General features: G+C 36.5%; 1 protein-coding gene across 1 annotated transcript in view; it reads left to right on the forward strand.

Annotated features, from left to right (window-relative positions):
• The window catches only part of egf (epidermal growth factor), a 31,675-nt gene that overhangs the window by 1,234 nt on the left and 10,077 nt on the right, over positions 1-20,364 (forward strand). The window contains exons 2-15 of the mRNA XM_051658864.1: positions 2,433-2,632; positions 2,713-2,894; positions 4,575-4,805; positions 5,928-6,133; positions 6,421-6,534; positions 6,677-6,799; positions 10,917-11,039; positions 11,165-11,290; positions 12,424-12,560; positions 13,066-13,214; positions 13,295-13,399; positions 17,662-17,885; positions 18,196-18,363; positions 19,143-19,286. Coding sequence (XP_051514824.1) covers positions 2,433-2,632; positions 2,713-2,894; positions 4,575-4,805; positions 5,928-6,133; positions 6,421-6,534; positions 6,677-6,799; positions 10,917-11,039; positions 11,165-11,290; positions 12,424-12,560; positions 13,066-13,214; positions 13,295-13,399; positions 17,662-17,885; positions 18,196-18,363; positions 19,143-19,286 — 2,232 coding nt within the window. The remainder of the gene's footprint in view (positions 1-2,432; positions 2,633-2,712; positions 2,895-4,574; positions 4,806-5,927; positions 6,134-6,420; positions 6,535-6,676; positions 6,800-10,916; positions 11,040-11,164; positions 11,291-12,423; positions 12,561-13,065; positions 13,215-13,294; positions 13,400-17,661; positions 17,886-18,195; positions 18,364-19,142; positions 19,287-20,364) is intronic.

Here is a 20,364-nt window from a genome sequence, read left to right on the forward strand (position 1 = left end):
TTAATTTAAGTTCAAAGTCATTTTGACGGTGTAACCGTCCTGAAACAGAAAAAAAAAAAAAAAAAAAATCAAAGTCTAATTTAAAGCTGAAATTACTTGAAAAAAGAAATGTTTTTCATTTGTAGTGTAGAATAGACCTTTATTATTTTTTTTATCTGATTTTTTTTTATAATTTGTTTTTTATTATTGTGTAACCAACATGTAGGATGGGTTAGGGTTTTTTTTGTTTTGTTTATGTTGACAAAAACAGAAGAGACAACATAAAAAAGAGATGAACCCTTTAGACCCTCATTACTGTGTTTGAAATTTTAACCAGTATTCTGATTTATTTTTTATTTGTATTTTTACTTTATGAAAAAGCACATTTTGTTTTTTCTTTTTTTTTTTTTACTTTATAAAATGTGTTAGGAATTTTTTTGAAATTAGTGATTAAGATGTGTACACTTTCATGTATTCAAGGTGCAAGGAAATAATACCTTTTACTTGGTGGTCATGAGAATATTTTAAATTATAATAAAAATGTGTGTCAAAAATGTAATTTTTGTGTCCAATTACATTGATAGCATTTTCTAAAAAAAATTACAGTATATACTGTATATATATATATATATATATATATATATATATATATATATATATATATATATACAGTATATACTGTAAAAAAATTAGAATATGCTATCAATGTAATTGGACACAAAAATTATATTTTTGACACACATTTTTATTATAATTTAAAATATTCTCATTTTTAACACTTCAGACGACCTGATTTTTCAATGACATTTATGTTTCTATGGTACATGTCATTGCACTTTATGAAAATCACAAATCAAATCCTAAATTGTCTAAAAAAAAACACTGATCATGATGTGCCAACACAGCAGGATAAAGTTTTGCTAAATGGTTCTTTAATTTGTAGATCATTATTTAATTGGATGGCTGTTACATGGTGATGAAGGACAAAATTTGGTTGGAAACTTGGTTTTAGAAAAGGTTTGAAATACCTTTGCATAATCATTTTAAGTTACTCTTTGCCTCAGATAAAAACTTGACCCTCCCTTCATGAGTCATGATATTTACATTGATCAGCATAAGTCTGTTAAATATTCCTTAAAATAGAATACATCCTAAATCTTGAGAAAAACTCCCTTTGTTAAATATACTTTAAGAGTTTAAAAATATCTAAGGATTTAATATGTGTATGCTTTTTGAGGAAAACTTTGGAGGGGCATTTAAAAATGTGTTTAACCAGATTAAAACGATATTGCTATTACATACTCATCTAAATGTAAACTATTGACCATCACCATATTCTACATTATTATCATTTGTCCACACACATCCTAGCAACATGACAATGTCATTTGTGTAATCCACTCAAACAACCTCAGTTAGAAGGCCTCCATTATCATGTATGTTGCTAGGATACAACTGCTTTATTTCTATAGAGGCATTTGTGAGATAGAAATGTGAACTTCTCCCTATTAAAGCATGAAAAGACCTGTCACACAACAACATTAATTCACTCTCTGAATGAAATTACAAGTGCCAGTGTGGACGATCAATTCTATCAAAGTAATTTTATGATGAAGAAAGAATGTTTTTGTTGAACGACAGGTCTCGTTTATCAAATGCCTCGTTTCAGGGTCAACCCTTTATTTGGGGGGGAAAAAAAACACACCAAAATGTTTCAGGGAGACACATGAACACTGCCACCTCATACAACAAAAACAACACAGCCCATGTTTTCTTCCAGCTCTGGGCTTAAATCCTGCTTGTTCAATATCTTAAAAAATATTCAGAGTACCTTAAAGAGATAAAAAAAAAAAAAACTTTCTCAGTCTTTTCTGAGCACAGTTTGGCATCAGGTTATGAACTTGACAGATTGACAATAAAAAAAGAATATAAATTTTTTTTCACAGTGTCACATTAAAAATAGTTGTATTTCTGTTCTGTTCTAGATGTATATAAAGACATATATAAGACCCACTGCTATACGATGCTATAATGAAGTACTTGCTAAGCTGAGGCTTAATTGAATTCATTGGACCTAGAATCATCTCACAGTGAATTCAGCAACAATAGGTCGAAAGTTTTGCTGCTGAAATCGGTCTGTGCTTATCGAAAGTTGAATCACTGCCCCCAGTGGCCAAAGTTAGAAGTGTCTGATGGGAGATGCCGCTTGTCAGTAACTCAGCAGAATGGGGTCGATGTACTTTCAGGGAACTTTCAGCAGCAACATGTCAAGTTCCCGTGTGCTCGAGTGATGCACATAATATGTGCATTTAAAATGTAAATCAACATTGTTTAAATTTGGGATCAAATTAATATTTCGGTTTATTTTTACTGCAGAGTTTTTGTCATTACAAAATGTTGTCATTTGTCATTAAATTGTCATGTGAAAGCTTTTGCTATTTGTCTCTTCAAAGGTCCAGAGCCTTATCTGTTAATTGGCCTTGGAAACGGCATTCTCAGAATGAACCTTGATGGTGGGGACCAGAGAAGGATCATGTCTGGGGTGGGGAGGTCCATCTTGTTCGACTTCCACTTGGGTGAAGGCACAGTGCTCTGGGCCGATACACATGCAGGAGTAATCAACAGAGCGGGACTGGACGGAACAGGTGGACAGGTACGATTAGAGCACCATCTCCCATCTGTTTTTAACCTCTGGTTCTGAGCCTCTCAATGCAGGTTTGTTTCATTCTTTAGGAGCTTCTCTCATCAGTGAAAGGAATCACAGGGCTGGCTGTGGACTGGATTGAAAACTCAGTGATCTGGTGTAATGCCGAAAGAGGAACAATACAGAAAGTGGACACAGATGGGAGAAATGCAAAAACTCTTTTGAGAGACCTGTCTCATCCAAGCAGTGTTGTTGTTGATCCAAATGAGAGGTAAAAATAAGAAATCAATACAATAGTTGAAGAGAAGGAGAATGCAAGGATTTATCAAAATGTGACAATTATTTTAAATTGTGACATAATTTAGGTTGATCTCTTTGGAAAAGTCAATAAAATTATAATCAAATGTTGATAAGTTAGTTATAAAAGATATACATTTTTTTAATAATATTTATTTATTTTAAATACTTGTGGGAAACATACCACATTCCACAGACTGTGTGAAAAATCTATAATAATTGTATAAAAAAGGAAAGATTTAAATTTTGAGATATGGCTTGTGGAACAATAGGTCAGACCTGTTACCCACAACAACATGTTTCACAGTTTTATATTCTGTTCTCTCAGCAATGTGCTTTGTCACTTTCACAATTCTACGCAGGACTATGTTGCACAACTCCTCATTTGCTAGTTAGCTTTAAATGCTGGAGAATTCAGATGGTCGCATTCTTTCAAACATGGCTGGCACATAAGTGCAATTTTATCAGAGAGTTAGAAAAAGCTCACTGGCCTCACTTTTGTATCAAAGGACTGGCTGTGAAGAACTAATCTGCAACCATTTCTGATTTCACATAAATAGAAATGAAGCCAAATTAAAGGAACAGATCACCCAAAAATAAAAATTCTATCATCATTTTTCACCCTCATGCCATGTTAGATGTGTATGACCTTATTTTCTCTGCTGAACACAAACAAAGTATTTTAGAAAAGTATCTCAGCTTTGCTAGTCCATGCAATACAGGTCAACAGGGTCTAAAACTTTGAAGTTCAAAAAGCATATAAAGGCAGCATAAAAGTAATTCATATGACTCCAGTGGTTGAATCCATGTCTTCTGAAGTGATATAATAGGTGTGGGTGAGAAACAGATCAATATTTAAGTCCTTTTTTAATATAAATTCTCCACTCTGCCCAGTAGTGGCAATATGATTGAAGAATGCAAATTGCCAAAAGCAAAAGAAGATCTCTTAAGAGAGAAGGAATGCTTCTCAAGAGTGCTCAGCATGCTCCCTCTGTGCTCGGTCCTCGCCTCCTCATGGTACATTTAGAGAATTGATATGTCCTTCAGTGATGGCAGACATTAACCTGTTTCAGGGTCACGTCCTTGAGGATGGAGAAGCGAGGAAATGAGGATGCACAATTTAGGAAATGAGAAGCACCCAAGAGTGCTTAGGAGGGCTGTTTGAAAGTAGATTTATAGCAAAAAAGGACAATTAATATTGGAGATGTATGGATTACTTTAATGCTTTCTTAATATGCTTTTTGAGCTTCAAAGTTTTGGAGCCTGTTGATTTGCACTTTATGGACCTACATAGCTGATATATTCTTCTAAAAATCTTTGTTTGTGTTCAGCAGAAGAAAGAAAGTCATACACATCTTGGATGGCATGAGGGTGAGTAAATGGTGAGAGAATTTTCATTTTTAGGTGAACTATCCCTTTAACAGATAGATAATGCTGAAAATAAATAGTTTTAAGTTGAATTAAAAGAATGTGCTTGTATTGATGCAGAATAAATCGTTGCTACATCATTTTTAACTCTGTTTTGATCCTATTTGTTCACAACTAAATCAGAAATTTAAACTTTCATCTTTGATTCTTTATAATGCTGCTCATTAAGATTGTATGTAGCTCAACGAGTGCTATTATAACTTGTTATTCCATTTTTTTGTTCCAGATATATTTTCTGGTTATCAGATGGAGTGACTCCCAGTATCCAGCGTTCAGATATCACAGGTGGGATGATGGCAACAGTACTGAAAGTTGCAGACAGACTAAAGGTTTTGGCCATAGACCACAGGGACAGGAGATTATTCTGGGTTCAGCAAGGCCTAGGAGTGCACACTGCAATGGGCTCCTGCAACTATGATGGCAATAATATCAATGTATTCAATCATCTTCAATCAAGGTAAACCACATATAAATAAACCACAAAGGGTCTCGTTTAACCCTGAAGCTGTTTATTTTGCTACAAGACTGGCTGACTGTATTATCCCACTTACTACACAGCTAATGGCCAAATCAGTTTTGTTATTTATTGTATTTGCACAACACAACAAAAGACAAATAATAATAATAATAATAATAATAATAATAATAATAATAATAATAATAAATAAAACAAATGATAACATTGTGCAGGAGAGGTTTGAAGCCAGAATGGCTTATAAGATACCTCCCCTATAAAAAACAATAAATGTACAAAAAAAATAAAAACAAAAATGTGCATCTTCAAAGTTTCAATTCTAAACAGCAATACAATGATGATAGAAGTGCCTTTTACACAAACATTTCAGTTTGAGATCTAAGCAGAAATACAACATTAAGAGAAATGTAAAAATGTATGTAAAAGTACAAACTCCAAATTTGAAATATATAACAATGAAATCCATAAAACTTTTATGAATCCTTGTTAATTAGAGTCCTTTTCAGATGTCTCCCCAATTTGGAATGCCCAATTCCCAATACGCTCTAAGTCCTCACAGTGGTTTAGTGACTCGCCTCAATCCGAGTGGTGGAGGATGAATCTCAGTTGCCTCCGTGTCTGAGACCGTCAATCCGCTCATCTTATCACGTGGCTTGTTGAGCGCGTTACCGCGGAGACGTAGCGTGTGTTGATGCCCGCGCTATTCTATGTAGTAAAGAATTAAAATGCAAGAATGATTAATCGATGAACGAACTCTACTTAAAATACCAATTGACTTCATAGTCTTTTTACAAATCAGTTCAATATGATATTTCCATGTTAATTTATCATCTACTCTCACTCCCAAGAATTTAATATAAGGAACCTGAGTTATTTCAATGTTGTCTATTATGTGAGAAGAAAGAAACTGCAGAGTAATCTGAAAACTAGCACAGCTATGCACGATGTTGGTTACCTCATAAAACAATAAATTATACAGTTATTGTATAGGATACATATAATAATAATAATAATAATAATAATCTGTCCACAAAATGCTTTGATTGAAAATATGGAATTTTGAAAACTTTTATGGTAAAGACATCGTACCTGCTCTACTCCTAGATCCCAGTCTCTGAGGATGACAATTTTCCTGGATTATGTGTACCTAACAGACTCAAAGTCTAAAAGCATAACACGAGTAAACAAGTACACAGGGGGCCCAGTGGAGAATGTCAATTCCAAAAGAATGCCGAACCCCCCTGGAGATGTCAAAGTGGTACATTCCATCAATCAGCCAGTGATGGAGATTGCTACTCCATTCACTCCAGGTTGGTAATGGAAAATTAAATTTTATATAATCTCAGATGTCCTCTTTAAGTCATTACACAATCTTAGTTGCATTAGTTACCTATTTTCATTCGAAACTCTTAACAAAACAATGATTATTCCATTATTCTAAAAAAATAAAATGTCCTACACTGTAAATTATCTATAAAAGTAATTGTTAGTATACCAGGTTGTTCCTTTCATTCATTTTGAATGTCACAGAGAGCACTTCTCCATTACATTGTGGTGAAATGTGCTTGGAAAGTCCACTCTGTCCATTCTTGTGCAGGCTGTAATCCACAGAGAGGAGAGTGTGTGAAAGTGTGTTCCAGTCACAGTGACACTGGTCTTTGCCGCTGCCAGGACGGTTTTTCTCTCAGTAAACCAGGCAACTACTGCAAAGGTACAGCATTCATTTCCCCTGTCAAACACAGTAACATCCCTAAAGCCTAGAATCGAAAACCAGCAGAGATTAACAAAGATTACATTCTTTGTTCTTGATAAGGTGTTCTTCTGAAAGAAAAAGCCCTGTTCCTTTCTTTTAGATATAAATGAATGTGCCTTGTGGAATCATGGCTGCTCACTGGGGTGTGAGAACGTTCCGGGCTCCTACTTTTGCACCTGTCCCAAGGGATACCTTTTACTGCCTGATATGAAGACCTGCAAAGGTAGGACTGGATTGGAGATGGATAATGAAACATATGTTTAGAGTACTATTATTATACATATTAAGCAGCTGGGTTAGGGCATATATGGGTCAGAGAGATTGAGAGATTGAGAGATTGATAGAGAGAGAGAGAGAGAGAGAGAGAGAGAGAGTCTATAGATTCCATTGTTGTTGCTCTAATTGTGCTTTGAGGCTGAGACAGTGTACTGTGGTAAGATGATGAGGTGATATCAGTAATAAGGAACATATTTAGTCAGCAGCTTTGCCTGACTAAGCAGGTCAAGAGCAAAGCAACAGCAAGATTAACTCTCAATATAATTCTCGAACAAATCAAGTTTGTTGTCATGTTTCCTGACAGTACAATAACCATAATGATGTGTGATGGGTAAATTATCATTAATATATGTATGTATACTGTATATAAATTATGGAATACATTTTTTATTGTGATTATCATTTATTTATAATAAACAGATTAATGTCTAATGAAGATAATAAAGATTTAAATGCAGAAAAAGAATGTAAATGTATGCAAAATTAAATATGAGAGTGAAATGTTGTAATATTAGTTAATCCTCTGTTCCATCACAGAACATCACGAGCTGTCACTCATTCTGCTTAAAAGACCTCTTTTGCACTTTCACCTATGTGGGTGGAATTATGGTCGTGACATCATAAAGGGATTGGAGAGAGAGTGTCCCGTTAAGAAGCTTGTTTCCCACTAACCATCTGGCTTCTTCTAAGCCTATCATTGGCACTGTTGACAGCACAATTCCCATTATTAAGATATAAATAGCTCCTTTTTCAGGAACTCTCTGAATTTAATCTATGTTTATATCTGTCTTGGCTAGTATAATTATTTAATCAGATACATTGTCTTTATATTTATCCATTGTTAACTAGAACAAAAACTCAATTGATTTCAGGAGTGGTGTTTTGTAAATATCGGATGATTGGATTTGGGATTATTCAGTGTCAAAATGAGCACTGTCTGATAGGCCTCATTTATGACTACAGTGCCTTGAGTTCTGTTGGTTAAGGTGACATGTTCTGAGGTGTTTATGGAAATGTTGAGGTGAGAGTTGATTGGCTGAGGACAAGGGTTTGGGACATTAAACACTGAGGCCATTAGCTTTTGACTTTAGATTTGTTTCTTTATCTTGTTTTCTATTAGCAAGCTGTTCAGCCAAAGACACTGTCATACCATTAATTATTAGACTAAAATACAATCCCGTTTATGCCTGTTGTGAAGTGCATAGATTATGTGAAGTGGCGATGAAATTAAAATGACAAAACAGGTTGTGACTAGGTCATTTTTAAAAGTCAAATTAAAAGTATTTCTCAAAAAAAAGAGAATTTTAAATGTGTTCTCTGACTGCTTGTAACATTGATTTTTAAAGCCAGTTCGGTGAGTGGCAAAATATCTTATAACACTTTATTTATTCATAAAATGAATATTTTAAATGTAATATTTATTTATTTTGTTTATTTTTGTTTTGTTTTGTTTGTGTGTTATTGAATTGATGGTATACTTTTAAATATCAATTTTAATAATTTTCTTGACTGTTTGGAAATCAAGAGAAACAAAACATAACTTTGTCATAACTTTGAGTTTTTTACACCTATAATTATATACTTTATAGAAATATATATTTTTTGGATTAGTAATAACAAAGTTGTTCAACTCAACTCAACTAAACCCAACTCAACTCATCTCAACTTAACTCAGTTTAGTTCTATTCAATTCAGTTAAGTTCAGTTCAATCAGCTTATTTTAAAGTGCCACAGAGACACAGTTTATAAAAAAAAATTATCTACGAATGGCCTACTTGTCTCTGCATATTAAGCTGGGATAGGAGAAAGCATTTTAAATAGGGCTGTCAATTTACTCGTTAATTCAGTGTGATTATTTAACAAGCTAGAAAAATTAACGCTATTAATCATACTACTGGACTGTAATAAGGATTTTCCACCATTGGAGCAATTCAGGCTTGAAATACTGTACCACCTTTATGTTTCTATGAATCTCAGTCAGCAGGGGGCAGTAAGAGCAATTTCAGCTGTACATGCAATGTGCTGCTGTGCAGGCAACAAACCACACTTAACTGACAGGAGGCATTCTAGCATTCAAAGCTATACGGAGTGTAACTCTGTCAAGATGTGATTTCTTGAAATGTGATTTCTACGTTTCAAACTATCTTAAAGGTATATGACATGACACAAAGTGAGATGCTTCAAAAGCATCCATCGGATGCATGTATTCATAGACTTATCCTTAGAAAACCCTTTATAATAAGTCTACCTCGGACAGATTGACAAATTTAATTGCGAAATGGACTGCTGTTGACTGTAGGCCATTCATAGGATATGTTCAATTAAATTAAAATGAACAATAAATTGCCTTTTAAAGCCACTTTTTGTATTGCCTAATCAATGCTTGACTACCACACTAATGTAATGTATTTTAAATATTATATTTATCCTATATATTATATTTACCATTTTTTAAATAGAATTGTAATTATTTAATCATATATTAAATTCCTTTTTATTTGGGAGCCTTTTTCGGCAAATATTGATGTATGCTATTAATTAGATATCGCCATGCCATGTGATTAAAGCTGCACTACGTAACTTTGTGCTCTCTAGTGACATCTGTGGTTGAAATGTGAAATTGCAAGCAATGTGCATAAGAACACTTTACGTCAGTCGTGTTTGGCACTGCTCTTCTGGTGGATGAATCTGATGGGGTAAATACCTCATTCAAACACAACCTATTTATACATGAGATTCATCAATATATCCACAACATTTATGGAACAACTTACATCTGCACACTGAAGCGACGCGCTAGTCAGAATATGTCATTTGCATTGCAGGTTTCCATAAGAAACATGCTAGACGCAATGTAATATCCTTTCATGGAAAATTAAAGTCTCTAAAGCATTAAGAATTCAGAATACAGAAGGCTAAATTCTAAAAAGTAGATACTTCAGTCTATACATTATTTCAGGAGATCAAGTTTTTCACAACATGGACAGTATGCACACAGAAGTTATAAACATGCACATTAACTTCCCAGCACAGCCTAGATACATCACGATCGATGAAAACACGGTTAATGTTCGATTCATAAAAGCATGAAAACCCTACCATACGACATACTGTATTCAAGCATTATAGCAGGTAAACAACTTGTCCAAACGGACAACAGATAAACTTCCATCCAGACTGCAGCGATACTCTCCTGAACTGTGTGATTATTGTTACTGACTGAACTGAACAGCGTCCTCGGCCGGAACACGAGACAGCCAGTCCTTCTTCCTGTGTTTACGGACATGACGTAATGACACAAGGAGGAACGATATAGGCCATCGATCTTGTGCCAAATCCAACCCGAAAGCTCAAAATACAAATAATTTTTATAGGCTTACTGTAGTGAAACGGGGTAAGGCAAGGACATTGTTTTGAACTTTATCAGTAATGGCAATTTGTTCATTTTTAAACAAAAATCTTTCATAGTGCAGTTTTAATTCAAATTAAAATATATATATATATCAATTGGCAGCCCTAATTTTAAGACCAAAAAGGTTTCACACTTAAGCTTTAAGAAAGCAAAAAAAGAGTCATAGTAAATGAATAAAAGGTAATGTGGAACGGAGACTTAAGGCGGTCGCACACAGGACCAGAAGGGCCATGCGTCGCATCGCGGCTAGGACACAGCACAGGGATGAAACACGGGGCACATCAGTGTGGTTCAGGTGGCAGACAGTACACGCAAAAGTTGCCAATGTTTTTCCCTTCTTCAAGAATGAGCATCGCTAGAGTAAATAATCGATGTCCTTTGATAATGATTTGGGTCGAATTTAATGGAAAATATGTGAGTTGCGCTCTGTGGCGTGGCAGAAATTTGAACAGCCTCCAGAGTCGTACCTGGGCGTTGACAACAGACGCCGAGTGGAGGCGGCGGTGTGCATACCTTCACTGAAAATAGTTGTTTCGAATTTTAGAACGCGCCATGCTGTCCACCAGACACGTCCGGTGTGCAACCCCCTTTATTGTTTGTTATTACATGATTCCTAACTGGCTTGGTTGCTTTCTGCCATATGTTTCTACAGAGGCTAAACCCTGCGTGGAGAATGGGACAGTTTGTGATCATAAATGCGTCAATACAGCAGAAGGAGATGTTTGTGTGTGTCCAGAGGGATCTGTTCTAAAAGCAAATGGGCATTCGTGCACAGGTGTGTTTTTGTGAATCAAGGTAATTCACCATGTGTCTTTGCTATTGCAAATCCACATCATGTATGCATGTATGCCTTGATCGGATGTTGTGAGAGGATTTTACCACTGTCTCTGTATGTTTCAGGCTGTTTGTCTGTAGATCGGGGAGGCTGCAGTCAGATGTGTGTGACATTATATCCAGGCCAATGGGAGTGTGAGTGTCAACCTGGATACCAGCTACAGTCTGATGGGAAACACTGTGCTGCCACAGGCAAGTCCCACTGCACAACTGTGTCTGTACTCTACATTTTGCATGGTGCCTGGCTGTCTCAGCATCCACCATTTGTCATCCTGAATTATTGGGTTAAAGGACTGGATCACCCAAAAATAAAAATTCTCTCATCATTACTCACCCTTATGCCATCCCAGATGTGTATGACTTTCTTTCATCTGCTGAACACAAATGAAGATTTTAGAAGAATTTCTCAGCTCTTTTGGTCCGTACAATGCAAGTGAATTGGTGCCAAAAATTTGAACCTCCTAAAATCACAGAAGTCAGCATTAAAGTAATCCATAAGACTCCAGTGGTTTAATCCATATCTTCATAAGCAATATGATAGGTGTGTGTAGACCTGTTGCGATTAATAAAGCTACACTATGTAACTTTTTTTTTTTTTTGTTAAAAAAATAACAGAATGTTATTAATGAGAGAGTGCAACAAATATCCATCTTCCAAACCATGTCTATACTTTACCCAAATACACTTTGATAAACCTATAATAATGATATAATTAAGGTTTTGCTTCATGACAAATAAGGGCTCATGGGTTTAATCAGAGCATTTAAATAACGTGTGAAAGTGAAGAAATTAGGAAATAAATATTTTACTATTGCATAATGTAATATATATATATAATCTTGACAGCTCTAGGTGTGGGTGAGAAACAGATTGCTTGCACATTCTTCTTCTTCTGTTTTTGGTGATTTACATTTTCATGCATACCGCCCCCTACTGGGCAGGGAGAAATATTTCTAGCAAAAATGACTTAAATATTGATTTGTTTCTCACCCACACTTATCATATTACTTCTGAAGATATGGATTAAACCACTCGAGTCATATGGATTACTTTTATGCTAATTTAGGTGATTTTTGGAGCATCAAAATTTTGGCACCCATTTCCTTGCATTGTATGGCCCTACAGAGCTGAAATATTCTTCTAAAAATCTTAATTTGTGTTCTGCACCTTTGGGATGTCATGAGGATGAGTAAATGATGAGAGAATTTAAAATTTTGGGTGAACTATCCCTTTAAGCATGTAGTTAATCAGCATTTAAATGCATTTGCTTCTAATGACCCAGACACATCTGGAATCATCTGGTATCACTTTGCTGTTTCGCACAGGGCCTCCACCATACCTGTTATTTGCCAATGTAGTGGATATAAGAAAGATTAACACAGATGGCACCAAGAACAGGAGACTGCTGGAGGAGCCAAGAGGCACTATTATAGCTGTGGACTATGATCCAGTGCAGAACAAGGTGGGAGATCACTCAAACCCATAGGTTGTTTAGACTTAAGAGGCCACTATTATTAAGATGTGTTTACAGCTGCCATCTAGTGGCCAAAAGGTGTAAAAGCAATTGGGTGTGAGAAAATGCATTGCATTAGAGCAGATGGGGCGACAGTAGTATGTTTTTACTGCCATCTAGTGGCTACAGAGCACACATTCAAGCGAGGTCATTGTTGTTGTTCAAGTGTCTTCCATTTCATCAGGAAACTGCCAGAAATATAATTTTGCAAAGTATGTTTAAGGTGTTTCAATGAGACCAGGTATATGACTGCATGATATGGAAGCATTCTGTTGCTTTCTGATATACTCTGTCAGTATCAACTACCAATGCGGACACTAGAACATGTTGAAATAATAGGCTGTATAATTTGACATTTTCTTCTTTTAAATTGTGGCGTAATCATGATATGAAATACTGTCTCATATGGATATTCCTCGTTTGGGTTTCATCTGTGTGTGTGTTTGTATTTTAGGTGTATTTTGCAGATAAGGGCCTGAAGCGTGTTGAGAGGGCTTCACTGGATGGAGGTTTAAGAGAGATCTTGTTCTCCACTGGGCTCGACTCACCTGAGGGGGTGGCTGTGGACTGGATCAATCGCAAGCTGTACTGGACTGATAGAGGGTGGGTTACAGACTCACACATTCACACACTTCTCAAAACTGTACTTATTTCATTAACTGACTTAACATTCTCTATGTTAGATTATCCACAATTTCCCGCAGCAGTCTAAATGGCCTTGACAGGGAGGTGTTTATAGATAAAGACATCCAGAAACCCAGAGGCATTGCCCTACATCCTCAGGCACAGTAAGACCTTTTAAAATGCATGTTAATTTTCTCCTCTACAGTCTAAATCTTGCAAGTTGAAAATTGTACAGCAATAAGCCATATATTTTTAAAGGAGTAGTTCACCCCATAAATGGACATTTTGTCATTAATGTTCCAAATGTTGTTTGGAACCAAACCTGTTGTTCCAAATCTGTGTACAGTTGAACCATGGAAGAGTCTGCAACTTGTTTCCATTCAGTGACAGTTGATAGCAGGAATTAACAACAAAATGTTTTTCATTTCAGTTCGTTCTGAGCAAAAACAGTATTTTTTTCGATCGCAGATCCTTTACAAATGAAAACAGGTTAGAACAAAATAAAAAATGGTTGATAATGTTCTTTTTAAAATGACAGTACGTTGTGCTAAGGGGTGAGTTAAATACCAATTGCAGTGTTGCCAGATCTTGCAAGAGAAACAAGCAACCTGGTCTGGGAAAAAAAAAAGCCCAAAATAAGCCACTTGCCTCACCAACATGAGCAAAAATACATATACATAGCAATACATTTTTTTTCTTCCTGTATGGTGGATTTATCAGCATAGAAACCATAATACGAACACAGTTAATTAACAGTTAAGTATCATTTTATTTACAGATCTGCTTCTGAGTCAAAACCCGGAAGCATCAAATCTGTATTAATGCATCATATCTAACAATAATTCAGTGAAGACTTGGAAACAACTGAGAAATATATTATGAATGTTTTCCTTGTATCTAGATTAATTGTGCATGCACAGTATATGTAATAATTATGCATAGTTGTTAAAAAGGTCCTCATTCACACAAGGCAAAATCAACAACTGGCAACTTGGCAAAGAACTGTGTAATGCAGTTTCCTTCAGTATCAAAGCACATATTTAAATGTTCGGGCAACATGAAGTGCTGTAATTTCAAGAATTTACTGTGATAAACCCTTTGGCCTTTGGTTTCATGAAAAAAATTATCAGAATGAAATTAACCGGTCATGACCGGTGACTAGCATTTAAAAATAAAGTTTTCACTCCAGAAAAATTGAAAATCACTTTGTTCCCGTTCTGCAAAAAATGTCATCTGTTTTCGTTCCTTGAACTGTTTTCAGTCCCTGGTTCATAGTAACAATGCCTGTCAAGCCCCCAAAAAGACAAAAAACACCAAAACGCGCTATAAAATTGACCATATGACTTGAATAGACCACAATACAGTGCACTTGAAAAGTCTGATTTCAGTGTCATGTAAACACGTTAGTCGGACTAAAATTAAACCAGTTGTTTTTTGCTAAATCGAACCAACAGACCTAGATAACGCGATTGTTGTTCGTTTCTGACCAGCACTGTATACACGTCAACTGGACCGCAATAGGCCTAGGTGTTTTGCGCATGCAGAGGTGCCGTGCAGCATATATTTAATCTGGAAGTCGAATGCACCTCAAAGCAGAGAAGACAAATAACAACAACACCTGCGTGCATTTCATTCAGAAGTGATAGTCCCTGTGCCCTATTCCCTTCGATGACTTTACCATTCACTGTGAGAGATTTGGAGGGCTGAAAAGTGTGGGGCTCAAATGTTTTTATTTTATTTTTATCCCCTTTTCTCCCCAGTTTGGAATGCCCAATTCCCACTACTTAGTAGGTCCTTGTGGTGGCATGGTTACTCACCTCAATCCGGGTGGCGGAGGACAAGTCTCAGTTGCCTCCACTTCTGAGACCGTCAATCCGCGCATCTTATCACGTGGCTCGTTGTGCATGACACCGCGGAGACTCCCAGTATGTGGAGGCTCATGCTACTCTCCGCGATCCACGCACAACTTACCACATGCCCCATTGAGAGCGAGAACCACTAATCGTGACCAAGAGGAGGTTACCCCATGTGACTCTACCCTCCCTAGCAACTGGGCCAATTTGGTTGCTTAGGAGACCTGGCTGGAGTCACTCAGCACACCCTGGATTCGAACTCATGACTCCAGGGGTGGTAGTCAGCATCAATACTCGCTGAGCTACCCAGGCCCTGTGGGACTTAAAATTAAAGTTTATTCTAAACTCACCTTTAAGACATTTTTTATTGGAAATTCAGTTCAAAGTGATCTTAGAGCCAACTTAGTTTGATTGTTCTCCCTTCGAAGTGCCCTTTGGAGGCTGATTTATCTCATTTAAAATTCGAGAGTTCATGGCAAATTCGCCACTGATCATTTTCACATGTAAATAAGCTTTGCGGCAAACTTGTGGCAAATTGTCCATTGTTGCCAAAGGTTTGCTGCAGTAACACCAATACCGTTGAAGAGCTGCAAATGTCTGGCAAACATTTGAAGCAAATGACAAGCTCATTTGCATGTGAAAACAATGACTGGCAAATTTGTGGCAAATTTATGACTAGTTTGCCAGAACTCTAAATTTAGGGACACATGTCAAGCGCTAGAAACATTATTATTACTCTTTACACAGAGATTATAAAGGATGAAAATTAAGCAAAGCAGAACTTGTATACTGTAGTTAGAACAATTCAGGAGCAAATTGTGTCATCTTCTGCCATCACCATAAACAACGGATAGCGTACATCTTATCTGCACCAAAATGAATGTGTAAAGAATGTAAGAAATGCACATGACTGTAAAGTTTTCCATTGTTGTGGCTGTTGTGGGTCTAGCTGTAGCTGACTTTGACGCGCTACTTTGACGCAAAAGTTGAACTGGAAAATATCTACGTCACTTTCTCAGCTGACGTCCCCCTAACAAAAAATTTAAAGTTCTGACAAACTTGCTACAAAGTTGCTCTAAACTTGCCACAAATTTCCCACTCATTATTTTCACATGCAAATGAGCTTGTGATTCACCACAAATGTTTTCCAGAAGTTTTCAGCGCTTCACCGGTAGTGGTGAACCTGCAGCAAACCTTTGGCGACAATGAAGAGTTTGCTGCAAAGCTCATTTGAATGTGAAAATAATGAGTGGTGAATATGCAGCAAATTTGCGGCATGTTTGCCGCAAGATTGCCTGAACTCTTGATTTTTGTAAGGCTTTTTTCACCTATTCAATTGCACATGGTGTCATGTATACTTGTGGTACCTGTGGTAGTTCGATTATAACTGCCCATGTAAACATACTCAGTATTCACTGAAAATCTTACCTTCAACTGGAGCTTTAATACGAAAAACAATGGCACCTTTCAGCACATTGGGCTCTATTTTTGTGAATGTGCAAAGCAAAGCGCTACACTCAAGGACTGCTTAATACTAGCCATGATTTATGTGTCAGTAGATGAAAATGATTAATAATACTTACATTCTCTATAATTTAATGGAATGTACATCCAAATTCTGAAGAGAAGCGCATTTTCCGTGCCTATAAAAGGAGTGTGTCACTGTCATAGAAATACAGTATGCCTGACATTCATCAAGGAGGCAGTTAATGCACAAAAGAATGTGATTTTCCATTCTTCTAATTCATTGCATACAGTCCATTTACACTACCTTCTAACTAACTTCATATGAATGTGCTGTCTTCGTTTATATCGATGGTGCTTGCAGGAATGGACTATATATAAGGACGCAGATGGTAAAATAACCAGAGAAGAACCTCAGAATTAAACTGTACTTAACCCAGCCCATTTGCGCGTTGTGCCCCTGATTTCAGCCAAACCATGTTGTGCCTAGACTTAGCGCATACTTGCATGAAAATACCAAAACTTCATGGCCATGGCCACTGACTTTGTGCTTATGACTTATGGCATGGAGCTGCCCTTAACGCTGGCGCTTTTAAAATAGGGCCCATTGCGTCAGGTTAGACGTTAATGACATCATCAAACGTCATTGTTTCTTGCGTGTCTAAAGACAAAATGTCACTGAGAAGATTTTCATATATATATTTTCACTGAATAATAACTTAATATTATATATGTGTTCCTTACACAAAGCTACTGTGTGACTTCAGAATGCTTAAAATATAGCACGCAAGTCTTATGGAAAACTTCTATGTTGCTTTTTATGTTTTGTTTTTTTTTTTTGGTCCTTTTTTGACCAGACAGACATGGCCACAATGAACTGTCATTGTATCGAAAAGCGCTGCAGGAAGATTCTTTAAAATGACAGAATTTTCATTTTGAGGTGAACTATTCTTTTATATACATTTTCATAAAAAAGGCATAAAATTTAATAGCGAGAATACTGTACTTATGGACCTATAATTTACAGTGTTTTTATACAATGTTAATCTCATATGTTTCAACTATACTTGTCATGAAATCACCATGGATCTTCTCATCTGTGTTTGGAGGAAGGTATACTGGACAGACATGGGGAGTCATCCTTCAGTGGAGCGGTCAGGTCTAAACAGAGAGACCCGTGAAGTAGTGATTAGCACTGGACTGGTGTCTCCTAGTGGACTAGCTGTGGACCATGGCTCCCAGCATCTGTACTGGTGTGACTTGAGCAGAGGTCTGATTGAATCGGCCAGACTGGATGGTTCTGATCGCCATGTACTAAGCGAGAACCAAGTAGGTGAGGTTTCTCTGCTAATACACACAAAGACACACAAACAAGTATGATCTATTTACCTGCAAAAAAAAAAAAAAAAAAAAAAAAAGCTGGAGAAGCTCATTGGCCAGCATAGTCACTCTTGTGAAGCTGGTTACTTTGTGGTTAAGTTAATGAAGTGGCCAGGACATGCTTCACACACCAACATCCAAAACACAACACACTGTATGCTGGTGACCTGTCATGTTTTTCTATTAATTTTATACAACAAAAAAATTCTGCATCTAATATGTTGTGTTTCGTATGTAAATTCATTAATTTTGCTTTGGCTCAGGTCGTCCATTTGACATTGCTGTGTTTGAGAATGTGCTCTGGGTCAGTGACTGGGATGGTCACCTGCTCTACCGGCTAGACACAAGAACTGGACAAACCTCTGAGCGTCTCCATGTTGACTCTATTCAACCAGCTGCTCTGGTTGTTGTTCATCCTCTCGCCAAACCAGGTACTGATGCTGTGCCCATTCTTTGGCTGTGTCTCGTTTGGAAGGATGCACCACATGCACTGCAGTATACCGAGTGTCCTCCTTTAAACAAGCCTCATTTAAACGAGACGGCCTTCGTAGGACAAACGGAAACTGAACGTAACATGGTTGCTATGACAGCACGCCACTCTTTAACAAGCGTGAGGGCTTTGAGTGAGAAGGGAACAAAGTCCCTCTGGAAGGGAATGTATGAGGTACATTTTAGGAGAGTTATAATGATGTAAAGAGAAAAGAAAATAGATTTTACAGTTGTACTTTTAGTCTAATACTTTATTTTAATGATATATTAATATAATTATACATATTATATACTCTGCACCCATCTACTGAGGTACTTCAACTTGGGAATTAACATTACTTGCGTTTGAACATCATATTTACAGGCAAATTGGCGTCATTTTTTTAGACATTTCCATTTAAGTAAAGAATTGTGGGCTGTGAGTGCCCATGAAGGATACACCTCATGCATCCTCCGAATTCCTGTGAAAGAAGGTCGCATTCAAAGACTGCATTCGAAGTGTCATACTCGCTTTTCTGAAACGAGACAGCCTCGATGACGTATGTGGCCGACAAACGCGACCTCCGGAGGATGCATCCTTCCAAACGAGACACAGCCTTTATATCTGTACTGTAAGTATTGGGGATGATAAAATGAGATAAGGGGGCTTGTTGCTTTCTGGTCTGTATCTCAAAGGTGAGACATAATGGACTGTGGTGCAATGTTTGTTACTTTCTCCTAGGAGGTGATCTTTGTCTACATGAAAACGGAGGGTGTGCACAAGTGTGTGAAAGCAGACTGGGATTGGCTTATTGCTCATGTTACCCAAATCATGTAATATCAGAAGATGGCAAAGACTGCCTGCCAATAAATACATCATTCACTGGTCAGTTTAATAAGCACACATTTTTTTAACAATGTAAAGTAATTAATATTGTTTTTAAATATTTTAATTTGATTTGTAAATGCAAAGCACTTTTACCTAGAAATACCATGTTAAAACATCAAAAGCTAATAGAATATAGGTAGATGAAGTACAACTATATGTTAAACCTCCTCATGAAACTACACCCTCCTTTTGTCCTTTGGGCCATTTTTGAGCCTTTATTTTTTATTTAAAAAAAATAAGTTAAACTTAGCAAACATTGGATGTCTTAATATACATTTATTTTAATCACTTTTGGCATTTTATAATATCTTAAAGGTGCACTCAGTAATTTTATCCCCATAGAAAAGTTTTACTCCTAAAGAAATTAATTGTAATTTTGAAATGTATGGATAAAATCATGACCACTCACATAAGATGAGGACTCTAGTCATATTAGTGACCTTATAAAAGCTGTTTTATTTTACATGGGGCAGGGGCGCCCTCATGGGGGCTGCCATTTTAGAATCGCATGACCAGATGAATACAACTCGCTTAATCTCAGTAACTGTCTTTTTATTGGACACTTTCACTCTTAGATTAAATGAATCATGGCTGATTGTGAATAGTGAATTTCTACAATGGCATCTATAACTGAAAACTATTGATTTTGAATGATGCTGCATCCACACCACTAGGTGTCACTGTATGTCCAAGATGACATGAGCAAAACATTACTGAGTGCACCTTTAACTATACAAGAACATTTTCGGATTTAGTCTGCTGGAAGAATATCAACAGTGTATATTTTAGAGTTACAATTTTAGTACATACCTCTTTCACAAATGAATCTCAGTTGCCTTTTCCAGCAGTCAAAATGGGCACAACTTTCACATCAATTACTACAAATGCATTCCTCCCCACTAAAGTCAAACAATTTGTTGCAGTGTTATATGGATTTTGGAAGTTGCCATAATACTGTAGATATTTCTGCCATCTAATATTTTAGGAGAAATTCAAAAGCAATAGGTCTTTATTATTTATTAACTTAATAGCCTGTTCAAAACTCTGTGTGTGTTTGTGGACATGTGTATGTGTG

The sequence above is a fragment of the Myxocyprinus asiaticus genome, chromosome 27 (assembly GCF_019703515.2).
Source record: "Myxocyprinus asiaticus isolate MX2 ecotype Aquarium Trade chromosome 27, UBuf_Myxa_2, whole genome shotgun sequence".
Taxonomy (NCBI): domain Eukaryota; kingdom Metazoa; phylum Chordata; class Actinopteri; order Cypriniformes; family Catostomidae; genus Myxocyprinus; species Myxocyprinus asiaticus.